Here is a 14190-nt window from a genome sequence, read left to right as displayed (position 1 = left end):
TCTGATCTCATTTCACATGGATCAAGGCAGCATATCATAGACATAGGATATTTAATTAGATGGTAATACATAATCTTAGAATACAAGCGATACATATACACAAAATGAATAATAACTGTCCAATAATACTGTTTCTACTCAATCTTTGTGGCACTGATGTAATCACACTCAGCAGTGCTGAATGGATCACCGCATCCGACCTCTCGATCCTTATCAACGTACACAGCAGGAAGATCAAAGTAGCAAGTCGGAATCTCGCCACCAACCAAGCTCCCCAAGTCAACATTGTCATTGGGACTAAGCGCACAGTCCAGAATAGCACGGTAGTAGACCTCCCTGTTCCCAAGCCCATAGCTAGCCATCTTGTCATACACCTCACCAGAGACCTCAGCCCAGTCTCCAACACGGTTAGGCTTGGGATCATGACGCATAATGTAGAAACAGTACTCTTCACCTTCTCGAAGAGCCATCCACTGACGACCTGTTTCGTAACCGCAGTCCTCACGGCTTGTGCGGCGCTTATCAGCAACGAGGTGGAACTGCGCAGCCTTCATGACGTTGTTGGCGACCTTAGGCTGGATGTTCCCGTAGACGGAGTTAAGCGCAAGCTGAACAGCCTCCGAGTTATCGTTAAGAAGAAAAAACCCGCCGTTGAAGAAGTTTGCAACGGGAAGCTTGTAGGGATCCGGGTTGGACGTCTTGAGTGCATTGTACTGTTCCTCTGTGCCGCCGCCCATGACAATGCGCATGGTTTCATCGAGCCGGTCGACGGCTGCTTCGAATAGATCGGCCAAACCAGCTGAGATACTGCCCTGGTCGATCTCCTCTTGCTTGAGGTTGCCGAAGGCGGAGAAGATACCGCCAAAGAGGTATAGGCCTACTCCGAAGCCAGGCTGCTGAGATTAGTTGGCTGTTTAGACAGGGAGACAGAATACGTACGTTTGCAGATAGACCGCTGAGAGCACCGCCAATTGCACTAGCTGAAGCCAGCCATTTGACCATATCGCCAGTATCGTCCTCGTTTCCGCCAAAGTCGGAGACCATCTGACCGATTCTGAGACTGCTGATGATAGTCTTTTCAGTGATCTTGGTCTTGAGTGCCTTGAACTTGGAGTGCATGCCCTTAGCAGCCTGGAATATCCAGTACGACGTCTTGCTAAGGGGGTCGTCGGTACCGAACTTCTCATATTGCTCCGTGCACTCCATGTTGTTCATGGGACTGCATTCATGATCGAGACCACTGCAGCCAGCGGCGCCAGACTTTCCATCTGTGCCGGCATAGACTCGGTCCTCGAGGTTGATAAGCCAGTTATTTTGGTGTTCTGTTGGTCAGTTATTGTATTGTGAAATGGAAGTGAAACATACCCCATTGTTCACGCAGGAAGTAATCTAGGTGATCGCCGGCTTTAGTTTTCATTGTCCAGAGCGTGTCGGCTTCCTCTGGCGTGTTGAGGACCCAGCCTTTGCACAGAGTGTCTTTGTTCTCCCAGACGTCGGGGACTTTGTTGTCCTGTCTTTTGGAGAGAGGCGATGCGTGGACGGCGGCGGCGAGGGCCACGATGGCGGTGGTGGACTTCATTGTGAGAGAGTGATGAGGAGATGAGATGAGTGAAGAAGGTGTTTCCTCCAGCTGAGAGAGGAGGTTTATATCATGGTGAAGCCATGGTGAGAAGAATACCTGAGCACGGATCGACATTAATTGTTACGTTTGATTAATTAGCTTGGTGAATCCTATGATGGGCTCGAGCATGCTTGCTGTTACACTGAGGCTCTTGGCATCGAGTGAGTCGTGACGATAAGCGGTTAGATAAGGTTCTTGGTACGGAGGACAAGGAATAAACTATGCCGAGTCTCCGGCGGCCGCGGGAGGAGCCGTGCTAAACCCGGGTAGAGACGAAGAGTGGAGTAGAAGCTCATGATGCTTCGCCTCAAAGGAACAGAGCGTGGCACTTTTAGATTGGGGTCCATTATTTGTTGTTGGATTCCAACCATGCATTGGACATGAGACCTGCTTCTTATTTTGGGCTCTTGCTGTGGGCTCTTGGCGTTGGCTGTAATTATTGCTTCGGGCTTAGACAGTTAACCTTGAGGCTTCAAGTTGACCAGAGCTTTATCAAAGACCAGGTCCTCAAGCTATCTAAAGTGTTATTCAGAGTGTAGCTTTGAATTGATAGACAGACCTGAAAGCTGGTGCTTGTATCACGCTCCTATGCCAATAGGTGTTTCCAAAATCGAGCAAGGAGCCGGTCTGTCTATCGTAATATTTGCATAACCTAATCTCACCAACGCGGCATGGCTCAGCCCATCCTCGTCAAACCGCCCTACCAGCGCTCCCCGACCCCAAATCCTCCTCTAGAATCGGCAGATGAAACGCGAGTGCAGATCCTTCATCTAGGAAACAATCCACTAACCGTATTAGGTCATCGAAAAACTCACGATGCACCCAGATTAGCTTCACCTCGAGACTTGGCATAAGCCGCAAGGGCCACCCGACAGAGCCAGCGCAAAGATTATATTAAGTCAGCCGATTTCAAGCATGATTCAGTTATCGGCAGTTATTCCAGACTCGCAGGAAGACATTTTCCGTGGCTTGTCGTGGCGGAGCTTGTGTTTAGGGTTACAATGGAGGACTTGGCGTAATTTATTCGATTGGTCAATTCATGGGAACTTTTTCAGCTCTCGCATCGTAGCCTATGATGTAGATGCTATGGAATACGACCGAATTCCTTCGGAATGCTACCCTCCACTGCATTGAATACCTTTCGCCCCCAACAATTTTCATCACCAGCGTTTACTTCGCCGCCGGAGGCGCGGGCATTGCGTATGTAAATGACAGCAAAGTCTTTGGTTCCTGCTTGCGAAGGTATTCCTCGAAACTATCTGTCTTGACAGGTTTGCTCAACTGCTCTGGTGTGATAGCCCCTTCGACGCCCTCGACGTATCCATACTCATCGAGGTAAGCTGCTCCGTCAAGAACCTCGTAAGGCAGACCAGTCTTCTTATGCATTTCCTCCTCCGTCAGTGACTGGAAGACAGCTTTCTGGCCGGTGACTCTGCTCCAGGTGTCCATGATCTCGAGGATATTCAGGTCACTGTCATAAGCGAGAAGCTTTGTTCCAACGGGTTCATTCTCAACAAGAGCTCGGACGAAAGATCCTGCAGAGCCTTCGATATCAATGATAGGCAACCTAAGATTCTTGGAAGCTGGCACCGCGAGTACATACTCGCCCGTCTCAGCATCTTTCTTGGGGTACAAGAAAGCGTTTGTAGCGTAGGCAGCCATGTAGACATATGACGTCTTCTTAGCCAGTTCAGGCATCTCGTTCTTAATATACTTGACAGCCGCAGCTTTCGTCTCCCAATGATGACAATGGGAGTACTTCCCCTTGGAAACATCCTTCATAGGACCAAGAGCAGAGTAAATGTACTTCTCAAGAGTAGATGTCTTGGAAGCAGCATAGGCCGCATTCTTGACATGTCGCTCCTCGGTATCATAACCGATTTGCTGAGCTGTGGCCTGGTCTTTGCCTTCAGCGAGAGCAGTCCGGTAAGGAGCCCAGAAGTCAGTGTTGACAAAGATTGCGTGAGCACCTTCAAAGGCTTTGATGAGAGACTCTGGATCATTCATGTCTGCTTCGACGACCTCGGCTCCGAGGCTTTGAAGGGCTTGGGCTTTGGCTGAGGTTGAGCTGCGAGTGATGGCTTTGACGTGCCAGTTGGGTTGGGAGATGAATGCTCTCACGACTGAGCCTCCTTGGGTGCCTGTGGCGCCGACGACAGCGATGGTCTTGGTAGACATGGTAAGAGTGTATGGTGAATAAGATGGTGTTGAGTTGGTCAATGATGAAATGATGGAGATGGGTTTGGCATAGGTGCTACTATGGTACTTATAGTGCTCGACATTGCGGCGTTAATATTGACTTCTCTATTTCCTCGTTCCGTATTCATTATCGTCTTTGGTATGCAATCGGTGAATGGAGCCAGGACCGTAAGCCACTGTTGCTTACTGGCGTAGCAGCTTTTGATTGGTTGAAAAACCGTAAGCCAAATTCGCCCCCACGGACTTCGGACTTAACATCGTCTCATTGCGTCAGAACAACGAACAACTCGAATCTGACATGCTCCAATGAGATAGTTCTTGAACCACGTCCACCTTCAAGCCATGAGCGATACAATTAAAGGCAGTTCGGCCAATGAGAATGACACAGTATCTCGAAAGCGGACGAGTAGCAGGGATGGTGACGCTCCACCAGCGAAGCGTCGCGTTCTTACTACGGCGCGGAGAGAGCAGAATCGCCAGGCGCAAAAAGCATATAGTATGTTACATTCCTATATGTATCGTAGTTGTAACTGACAAGGTCGTGTAGGAGAGCGACAGAAACAAGAGAGGATACGATTGAAGCAGGAAAGGGCTCAAGCGAAAGCTACTTGCGGACAGCGCCTGAGACCTCTTCTAAAACGAGAGGATCTCTCACCAGTAGACTCTTCTGAGCAGCAGAGCTCAATCGAGGAGATATCCTTGTGCGATGAGAGTCTCTTAGAACCCATCGACACTTCTGCCAAAAAGCTCGAGCCCAACTTTCCAGACCTTTACATGAACATGCTTCAATTCTCACCAGCAGCCATCTTCACATCATGCCTCACCAACGCGCTCTCCCTTGGCCTAGACCCATCCGTCATCGCAAACTGCAGTGTGGAACACATATCTCCCTTCTACCAACCCAACCTCTCATCCACTCTCAACCACGCAGCTCTCATACAAGCAGGCTCAAACATCCTCTCAACCTTTGACAACACCAGTATCCCCATTCATCTTCGCCCAACAATGGCGCAGATCTTAATCCCGCATCACACGAGCCTTGATCTAATTCCTATTCCATTCCTGCGTGAGCGAGCAATAATGCTATCAGCTGCGATGCCGCATGTCTTCAATAATTGGGAACTTAAGCTGGATATTTATGAACGAGGCGGGTTGACGATATGGCGATTGAAGCATGAGAAGGGCGAGAGTGTGAGGGATACGTATCCGCCTTGGGATATGAAGAGTTGGGAGGCTGCGCCGTGGTTTATGAAGAAATGGTGTATGCTTATGGGGAGGGAGTACGATAAGATGCGCAATCAGAGTGTTGGATGGCAGATTGTCAGGGACTTGATAAGTTCGAGGGATATACAACGATTGACAACTAGTTAATTCTAGAAAGGTTGTTGCGTGTTGGCTATGACAGGTTGGGAAATAAATAGTAAAGAACTTAATCGTACAGACAAAGCACATCATAGAAGATGTTTACTCCAGAACCGTAGCCAGCTCCCTCTCAGTCCATTCCCAGAGCTTCTCTGCCAACTCATCATCTCTCCCCTCTTCCGTCGCCAAGCCATGCTTCCCAACAGGCTCGTAGTACTCCCCACTGACAACACCGTTCCCAACCGATGCCCAAAGCTGATTCCTGGCACCCTTTGAAACAGGCGTGATCAACATGCACCTCACTACTGCATATAAGTACCAAACCATCCCCGTCGCCTTCACCAACAACTCTGTGTTCACGAGACCAGGATCAATTGCAGATACCGTGAGGCGCGGATACTTTTTGGCTAGCTGCCGTGCCCAAAGGATGTTGGCAAGCTTGCTTTGGTAGTAGCACTGATAAAGACCAATTGACTCGCCGTCGGTCTTGAGGGTGTCATAGTTGATGCCGCCTTTGTTTAGATAGACGTGTCCATGGGATGCAAGAGACACAACTCTTACGTCTGAACCGGGTATACGGGTTGTTTTATCGAGGAGCGGAATGAGCAATTTCGTGAGCAGTGCATGACCCATATGGTTCGTCCCAAACTGAATCTCATAACCATCTGCAGTACGATCAAGAGGGACAAACATAGTGCCTGCGTTGAGCATCAAGATATCAAGCCTTTCAGATTCCGAGAGCACGATCCGCGCTGCTTCTTTTACAGAAGCGAATGAGCAAAGATCGAGAGGGAGGACTCTTATTGAAGCAGATGGGACGGCATGTTGGATATCTTGAGCTGCTAGTTGCGCTTTTTGTAGGTTACGGCCGCAGAGGTAGATACGCGAGGGATCGTGGTGGGCGAATTGGAGGACGGATTCTTTGCCTAGACCGGCGGTGGCGCCTGTAACGAGGATGACTTTTTCTTCGAGGGAGGGCATGTTTTTGGGGTTGAAGTCTTGTTCTTTGGACCAAAACATTATGTTGATAAGAGTGGGCAAGCAGGGGACTGATTGGAAGAATGAAAGCGACGGAAGACTTGGATTGAAGGTAGTTGCTAATAAAGCTCAGGCAAAGATACACCATACAGCAGAGGATGCCGTCCCTATTTATACAAGATCTAGCCATGTTATAGATCCATATTAATTCGAAGTCTGAGCTTTCACCAGAAGTCAAAACTAATAAGAGGCTTAGATACCAGAGTCTACTCCTATATGGGAAAATGGTACGGCCTTGGCGCGGCAGTCAATCTATTAATGCTTGTCACTAACAGACTGAACTGAATTGCCGACTGCCAGTCTGACGCTTAGCCACATTTGCTGCTGAACAGGCTCCAATCACGATCCAGAACAAGTCCTCTAAACCCTTTTGAGCAAATGGTACGGAAGAACTACGGGGAAACTTATACCAGAAGTGCTTACTCTCAACATGGATCGAGACCGAATAGCATCAGAAACAAAGCATGTGATTAGTGAAACCACCGATACCAGGAGGAGATCCGTCTTGACGATCCAGTTTATGCAATATGGCCACCTTTGTGATAACCACGTCTTCTGGAAAGCCTGACAGGGATACCATGAGAAAGATTCGCAGCTATGCGATGCGCGGGAGGAATACACGAGCGGACAGACTAGCTCGGGCCCAAGGACGCATGAATCCCGATAAGAGCCTGGAACGTACTATGGAGGCCGATAGGAGTGCATCTTTCATATCAGTACCCTGTACTGGTTCAACGGCAGAACCGTGTAATGACCAGAAACCCGGTAAGGATAGTCTGTCAACAATGATTATCCCGCGAAAGCTGGCACCAGAGCTTTTGTTGCAGCGGTCAGAACTCGAGCTGAAGCCGTATATGCTGGAGTTGATATATCAAGGTATTCTCACGAACTCTATATCAACGATCCAGAAACTAATGGCATGGTATCAGCTTTCACGACGTCAAAACCCTGTCGATACGCCATAGACATGAAAGTCGCTCACGAATGCGAGTCTCACATCTTCAACCTCAGCGACATGCACACACACGAAGTATCTCTCCACTCTATTCTCTTCACAGCATCAGCATTTAAAGAAGTCTGCCAAGGTCTTGAATTCAGCGTACTCACGAGATATCATCTGGGCGAGACACTACGCTGTATACAACACAGTCTCCAGGATAAAAGCACCGCAACGGCCATGGCGACGGTGGGGGCTATCGTTAATTTGGCGTCGGCGGCGTCGAGTTTCGGAGATGTTGAGACTGCGAGGAAACATATGGATGGGATATGTCGGATTTTCGAACTTCGTGGTGGGGTATCGCCTTTTGGAACTGCAGCGTTGGCAGAGATGAAGTGCCAGAGGTACGTGGTTCCATGCTCAAAGTTATATGTGGCTGACGCGCATAGGATTGAGATCTGTCTCTCGATGACAGAAGGGCGAAAACCCCGCCTACTTCCCGACATCCAATTCTGGGACTCACTCATGCCAATATCTGCAATCCATCCCCCTCCAGAGTCTACATTCTTGAACCCTCGAAGCTTGACACCAGATCGGCGTCTACTTTCCATCTGGACCGATTTGCAATACTACAGCAGGCTAGCCAATGAAGGCGCGCCTATCCCACCAGAGCTGTTCCTCTTTATAAGCACGACTCTTCCGAACAGATTACTTCAGCTTTCTTACAATGTCCAATCGACTTGCGAGCTTATGAGGCTTTGCATGCTGGCTTATATCAAGAGCATTCTTTTTAGTCTTCCTGGGGTTGGGAGGAGAATGTCTTACTTATCTACTAATCTGGAGATTGCACTTCAGCAGTTTGTGCCCTTGTATCGAGAACGCTCGACTTTCTTGCTATGGGCGTTGTTCATTGCTGGGAGTTGTATTTTTGAGGATTTTGAACGAGAGTGGCATCTTCGGGCTATTCAAGAGACATGTGACGTTCTTGGTGTGAGTAGCTGGGTGCAATGCCAGGTGATGTTAAACAGCGTGCTTTGGATTGGTGAAATACACGATTCGATGGCACAGGAAGGATTCATGAAGGTGTTTTGTGCTACATAAACGACACTGGTCACGGAATAAACTGTGGTTAGCGGCTCTGTTCTGATTAACATAAATGCGGTACAATAACCTCAAAACTGCCTGAATCACCCTCATAACAATTAGAGCGAGATGTAGGAGATTTCAGCCTGAAGCTTCAGAGTCCTTGCCCTGCTTACGTGAGACCGCTGATAGGGTCGCTGGCATTTAGTGCTGACGCGCAAAGCTGGCGGAGTTATCCTCTCATCTCCGCCATTCCCCTTCAAGGAATGTTTATCTCCTCTCAAAATTATATTTAAAACACCAAGCAATCCTCTCTTTCACATCAACCAAGAATCTCATCATGTCCTTCATCTATCTCAACCGCGCAACGCACGTCGTCTCTCTCATCCCCGCCCTCTTCGGCATCAACCTCCTCACGCGCCCTGAAGCAACCCTCCAATCATTCCAGTACCCTATCCCCACAGACCCTCAGGCTCAAAAGCTTGTTCGTGGCCTTGCACGTATCTACGGATGTCGAAATCTTGTCGTTAGCTTTTTGTTCTTCAACATTAGCCTCACTGGGGATAGGAAGCTTATGAGCTTCGGGTATCTTGGGGCGCTGGCTATGTGTGTTACTGATGGGCTTGTCGCGAGGAATGTAGTTGGGCATGGGGAGTGGCAGCATTGGTCGTTTGCGCCGCTTTGTATTGGGTTGTTGGTTGGATTGAACTGGTGAACGAGATTGAGTAAGCGATAGACTTTCCGAATTAGTCAAAGTGGACATTGGCTCCGAGATGGTTTAGAATATCTATATGTTATGATAAGAAATACGTGGTCTTGTTATAAATCCCGACGATTCGTTTTACAAATAATCATACACTGGTCAATTACAGATGATGTTCTACTAGCTTTCCATAAGTGCAGTAATAAGAACAATTTAACTTCCTGCGCTGTTGGTAACTATAAACGATAACCATTTCTTTTATATCTGTATTCTCTAGATCTATCGCTGCAAAATGCTCCTTCTTACTTCCCCTCAGTGAAAGTCCATCAGCTCCAATTCCTCGAGTCCCTGGTCTTCCTCAGGGACAGGGGCCATATTATGATCAACGAACTTCCTCACGCGGTCCTGATACTCCTTGACAGTAGCGTCGCTACTATTATCAACGGCCCAGGACTCTCCTAAGATAGTAGCCAGTTCTTCAAGGATGACTCTATTGCCATCTGGAAGATTCTCCACCCAGGATGCGACAGTCTTCTCTAAAAAATAAGTAAAAGCGGCCTCATCCTCCCATTCAGCAAGCCAGCCTTTCTCTCGTTCGACTCCCTTATATACCATGCTAAACATACATAGAAGACTCCATTGAAGCTTTACTGATTCCCAGTTGCTGCGGTAGCCTTTGTAGTGTTTATCGAAAGTACGAAGCTTCCTGCCCCATTGTCGTGCGCGTAGGGCTTGAACTGCAACTGAAGGAACCTCAGAAGAGGCAACATCTTGGTCTTCAGGAATTTTGGGGGAGATATCATCCTGATCCTCGGGGATCGTCAGTGTTAGTTGGGGTCTGCCGGACTTGCATGTTGACTCTGTAGGAGAAGATTGAGTCTGAAGCATGGGAGTAAGGCTGCTGGGGTCGATGTCAGAGCCTGGGATCGAGGTAGTAGATGAAGACATTTTTGGTAGGGGATCAGATGGAAGTTGTTTGGGGAGTGGAAGAGAGTTGTTATTTGTAATAGTGCAGAGTGTTGTTGACAAGATGGGAGATAATGGTTTTAGAAAGGATAGTTTATGCCGACAGGATGAAGTATTTGTATTGAATGGCTGAAAGTAATTAGCTTCAACATTTGCTGAATAATGGGTAAATTCATTTTTACTGCTTGTACATACCGATAGATCTGAATAACTGTTAGGGTGGTGTTCTGCTGATCTTGCAATATGTATGACCTGTTAGACCTTTCTGTTATTAACTCAAGCTCTCTCGACATAAACAGTTTGGATTATCGCATACCTGAAGTAAAAGAATTAAATATGCCTCTATTATTTCTACTCAATGAACAGTTAAAAGTGAGCTGCTACGGTTGTTTCGGTCTCTAAAGAGGACATGAACAATGCTTAGGGTAGGCGCAGCTGATACTAGTGACTATGAACCACGCTAAGTACTCCAGCACCCAGTTAAAACATTTCCCCTGTGGCTTAGTTGGCTAAAGCGTCCGACTGTTATTAATAGACAATCGGGAGATCGGAAGTTCGAGCCTTCCCGGGGGAGAATTAGATTTATTTCTCTTTTTGATCTTTTTGCTCTTTTTACTCTTTTAGCTATTTATTTCCTTTACACTCAATATCTAAATATTCTTGTTACTGTACAGTTTCTAACTACGTCCTTTTTCCGCAACGCCTTAAACCGTTAAATAATACCTGTAAGTTTGTTATCTTTTGCATATAATAGTGGCGTCCGACCATAATTGTCTTTGGCGTGTATATCGGCCCCATTCTCGAGCAATACCTTCGCTATAGTTAATTTACTAGAAAATTCTGCCTTGCTGCTTGACTTCTGTGCGTGAGCCAATCTCATCAGCACGCCAAGTAGCGGCGTACAACCAGAGTAATCCTTCGAATTGACATTGACATTACCTGTTGAGAGGAGCAGTTTCACAATATCCACATAGCCTTCAATAGCGGCTAGCGCTAACGGTGTCCGGCCCATGTAATCCCTCGGGTCAAGTTGCACGGTTTCAATCGCTAATAACAGTCTCACAATGCTTTCATAACCATTCTCTGCGGCCAATGATAGAGGTGTCCGTTCGTCGCTACTTGAAACAACCGGTATAATTTCTTTGGATGCAAGTAGGATGGTGGCGAGCGGTACGTCGCCCTGCTGGATTGCCCAATGTAGTGGCGTATGACCTTTACTCACGCTAAAGTACTTTCCGTATCCAAGGCGGGCACAGATTTCTTCCGCTTGAGAAGCACTCATTTCCTGTTGCAGGAGCGTTTTGACCGCGCCGCGATGACCATTAGCCAGGGCCGCAAACAGCGGGTTTTCAAGTCGTTCTTTGTGTATGTTACTTGCAAACCCGAGGCGAAATGCTGCCGCCATGAGATTTGTGAAATCATCCTTTGCAAGGATATAGATAAGACTTGCGTTTGAGGTATGGCAAGGTCTCTTATTCCAAGGGTCCGCTCGAATGGCGCCAACGTCCCTCAGGATGTTGTCAAGAACGACCCAAGCCTTGATAGAAAAACCTTTAAGAAAGTCATCCTGTGGAATCTTGCTCCCAGCCTCTTCTCCATGGTGGAGAACGCAGTGAGTTGCGTACTTCATGAACGGGAAATAACGTAATAGGGTCTTTCGTAAATGAAGAGCCGCATCTTTTTTCAAGTCTGGTATTGGGGTAGCAAGGTTTATATATCTTGAGATGTCGACTTGAATATAGGTATGACAACAGGCTTTCAGTCGATCGTGAGCTGAAGAGTGGGTATCTTCCGTCTCCAGGTGTAAATCTCTTCTCAGGTGCCTTAAACCATCGTCCTTCAATAAAAAGTCTCGCACAGACTCGTGAACAAACTGAACCGTCTGGGCATTGGGCTTTGTGATCTCCGCCAAACCTTTGGATGAACTCAGGATGAATTGCTTCATGTCTTGGATGGTAGTGTTACGTCGGTTCCATCTGCTGAGTGTATCAGGATGCAGCCCGGAGATAAGGGCAAAGTAGAGTTCTTCCCACTTTAACGGTCGCGTGGAAAAGAGAATCCACTCAATGGACAGGAGTAGGTTCTCTGGCCGCTTGTTGTCCCTCCTCAGTATATCTCTGATCAGGTCACTTAGTTCGGGTGGGATTTCCTCAAGAGTCTTTCTCTGAATAGCAAGACTATTCGCATATCCAAAGTCCTCATTCAGCATCTGGACAACCAACTTGACCCATAGAAATACCCCGTTTGCCTTAACGCGAATATCATTCCTCAGTTCATCCGCATCCGCCTTTCTATGCTTTTTTACTTTGAGCTTGCTGCGTATGTAGGCTTCAAGGTCGTGTTCATGGCCAGGGTGATGTTCCAAAATCAGCTCCTGACCATTTCCTATGTCCATGAAAGGATAGTTGCGACTGGAAAAGCATATGTATACCTCGGAACCTCTTGACACGGAGTCTTCCCCTATAGCCTGAAAATGCTCAATCATGCCATAAACATCTCTCCGATCGCATTCGTCAAGTGCATCGACAAAGCAGAGCAGGCGTTGCCGGCCAAGGCTGGCTATCGCAAGAGATAGAAGTGACCGAAGAATCTCTGAATACCATATAGGCCGATCGTCGCGGCTCAATGGAACCAAGTCTGCATCATCAAGAACCTTTTGAAGTCCAGAAGCCTTGCTCAAGAGCTCCCATAGCAGAGATCTGTACATCCCTCCAATCGACTTTTCCAGGTCGTCCCCTCTCGCATTGAAGAAGAATGAAATGACAATTGCATTCCCCATCGTCTTCATCGCTTGAGAATATGCAAACTTCATGATTGTTGATTTTCCGACACCTGGATTCCCCTTGATCCACAGAAACCCGTGGTGTTGAGTAAGTTTTGATCTATCAAGCCAATGTTGATAGACCGGCTCTTCAAGCAACCATTTACATGTTTCCTCATGGGCGACCTCTACGCCTAAGCGACGAGAATGAATTTCCCTGAACTCTAGTGATTCGAGTAGTGCCTTCCGACGTTCCTGCAAGACCGGATCTTGATCGCGTCAGTTTATGATGGACCATATTTACTTGGAGTCTACTTACCTACACCTACTGATGAGGTAGGTCTATATGTCTTGTAGTGTTTATCCGTAGGGATGACAGAAAGAAGCTCCTTTGCATATGCTGCAGCAGTCATTGCTGCATACGGTTGCCATTGCTTGTTCTTATGAGAATCTGCATAATCGCAGATACCACGGATAACTAGACAGGGGAAGCTATCCATCAGTCCTGCCGCCTCCATCTCAAAGCAAATGGCATCAAGCTCTTTTGCAAGCTGATCTCTTGTAAGGGAATGCTTAATAACCTGGTTCGCTGAGGCCACAATCCCATAGTGTATCCTGGGGCCATTGCTACTTCGAGCGGGCCGTTGTACCAGTCGAGATACGTCACAGTGCTCACAACTATCAACCTTCGGGCTCATAGCTTGACCGGAAGCCTCAATATGGTCGTATGAGGCGTCAAATAACTGGTCTTGAAGGGTACTGGAGCGGGTAGAGCTGACCATCCCAGGGTATCGTTCCAGCATGGCGGCGAGGATTGAAGGGATTCTGCTGGGTTCAGTTCTGTGGTCCGCTTGAAGCTTGGCGACTGCGGTCGTTAAAACATGTGGAGGTTTATTCAAATTTCCAAATGGGCGGAACTCGCCATCTCCAGTCCTTTTCCCAAAGTCATACTGTACCACCTCTTTACTAACCACGACATCACCGAGTCGCACATCGACCTTACCAGGGACTCCGCCACCGACGCCGACCATGAGACCGAAGCGTATCGAGGTGAAGGTCCGCATCATGTTATTCGCTACTGTCGCGGCATTAGTTAGGCCATAGCGACCCAATGGAAGGCATGCGATAACTATGTTATGGATGCCCATGTTGCCAAGGGTATATGTGTTTGTATCCTCTCGACTGGTAGGCAGAGCCTCGTGGATGTCGTCCAGCATAACCTTGGCGGCAGTCATTTCGATATCAAGTGCGCAAATCCAACCAACAGTATAGTCTTGGTGGGAGAGCCTTTCTCTGTCTCCCTGCCTATTGAAGTTGTCTGCGCCGGCTGTCCGTCGCCGTTCGGCATCACCAGGCAAGCAGTCTGGAACATTGCCAGTTCTCCAACTCATGTTATTTGACTTTAAAAATGAGCGATAGTATTCGTCAGTTGCGAGTCTTCTTAATTGAAATCCCTCTAAGGGAGAAAAAGGTTATCAGGGAGAGCCTTGACCTTAGCTTGCGGGCTGAGTCGGTCCAGC

General features: G+C 47.8%; 8 protein-coding genes and 1 non-coding gene; 4 read left to right on the top strand and 5 right to left on the bottom strand.

Moving 5' to 3' along the window:
• Positions 1–134: 134 nt before the first annotated feature.
• On the bottom strand, positions 135–1579 carry FFUJ_05456 (uncharacterized protein; the record flags this gene model as incomplete). XM_023578668.1 has 3 exons in its annotated part: positions 135–893; positions 940–1322; positions 1366–1579. 3 exons carry the CDS (start codon positions 1577–1579, stop codon positions 135–137), a joined length of 1356 nt encoding a protein of 451 aa, XP_023431640.1.
• Positions 1580–2791: 1212 nt separating this feature from the next.
• On the bottom strand, positions 2792–3799 carry FFUJ_05455 (uncharacterized protein; the record flags this gene model as incomplete). The annotated part of the gene is made up of 1 exon (XM_023578667.1): positions 2792–3799. One exon carries the CDS (start codon positions 3797–3799, stop codon positions 2792–2794), a length of 1008 nt encoding a protein of 335 aa, XP_023431639.1.
• A 363-nt stretch (positions 3800–4162) lies between these two features.
• FFUJ_05454 (uncharacterized protein) lies at positions 4163–5191 on the top strand (the record flags this gene model as incomplete). XM_023578666.1 has 2 exons in its annotated part: positions 4163–4316; positions 4368–5191. 2 exons carry the CDS (start codon positions 4163–4165, stop codon positions 5189–5191), a joined length of 978 nt encoding a protein of 325 aa, XP_023431638.1.
• Positions 5192–5284: 93 nt separating this feature from the next.
• On the bottom strand, positions 5285–6202 carry FFUJ_05453 (Bli-4-like alcohol dehydrogenase; the record flags this gene model as incomplete). Its single annotated transcript, XM_023578665.1, has 1 exon — positions 5285–6202. One exon carries the CDS (start codon positions 6200–6202, stop codon positions 5285–5287), a length of 918 nt encoding a protein of 305 aa, XP_023431637.1.
• A 545-nt stretch (positions 6203–6747) lies between these two features.
• FFUJ_05452 (uncharacterized protein) lies at positions 6748–8258 on the top strand (the record flags this gene model as incomplete). XM_023578664.1 has 3 exons in its annotated part: positions 6748–7096; positions 7150–7561; positions 7607–8258. The coding sequence occupies 3 exons, from the start codon at positions 6748–6750 to the stop codon at positions 8256–8258; spliced, it is 1413 nt and encodes a 470-aa protein (XP_023431636.1).
• Positions 8259–8580: 322 nt separating this feature from the next.
• On the top strand, positions 8581–8955 carry FFUJ_05451 (related to integral membrane protein; the record flags this gene model as incomplete). The annotated part of the gene is made up of 1 exon (XM_023578663.1): positions 8581–8955. The coding sequence occupies one exon, from the start codon at positions 8581–8583 to the stop codon at positions 8953–8955; it is 375 nt and encodes a 124-aa protein (XP_023431635.1).
• Positions 8956–9255: 300 nt separating this feature from the next.
• On the bottom strand, positions 9256–9891 carry FFUJ_05450 (uncharacterized protein; the record flags this gene model as incomplete). Its single annotated transcript, XM_023578662.1, has 1 exon — positions 9256–9891. One exon carries the CDS (start codon positions 9889–9891, stop codon positions 9256–9258), a length of 636 nt encoding a protein of 211 aa, XP_023431634.1.
• Positions 9892–10398: 507 nt separating this feature from the next.
• tRNA lies at positions 10399–10482 on the top strand. The gene has a single exon. It is a non-coding gene (tRNA).
• A 139-nt stretch (positions 10483–10621) lies between these two features.
• Positions 10622–14061, bottom strand: FFUJ_05449 (related to ankyrin 3; the record flags this gene model as incomplete). XM_023578660.1 has 2 exons in its annotated part: positions 10622–12939; positions 12990–14061. The coding sequence occupies 2 exons, from the start codon at positions 14059–14061 to the stop codon at positions 10622–10624; spliced, it is 3390 nt and encodes a 1129-aa protein (XP_023431633.1).
• Positions 14062–14190: the final 129 nt, after the last annotated feature.

The sequence above is a fragment of the Fusarium fujikuroi genome, chromosome FFUJ_chr06 (assembly GCF_900079805.1).
Source record: "Fusarium fujikuroi IMI 58289 draft genome, chromosome FFUJ_chr06".
In the NCBI taxonomy this organism is placed as follows: domain Eukaryota; kingdom Fungi; phylum Ascomycota; class Sordariomycetes; order Hypocreales; family Nectriaceae; genus Fusarium; species Fusarium fujikuroi.
Note: the sequence above shows the minus strand (reverse complement) of the source record. Positions and strands in the feature narration are given on the sequence as shown.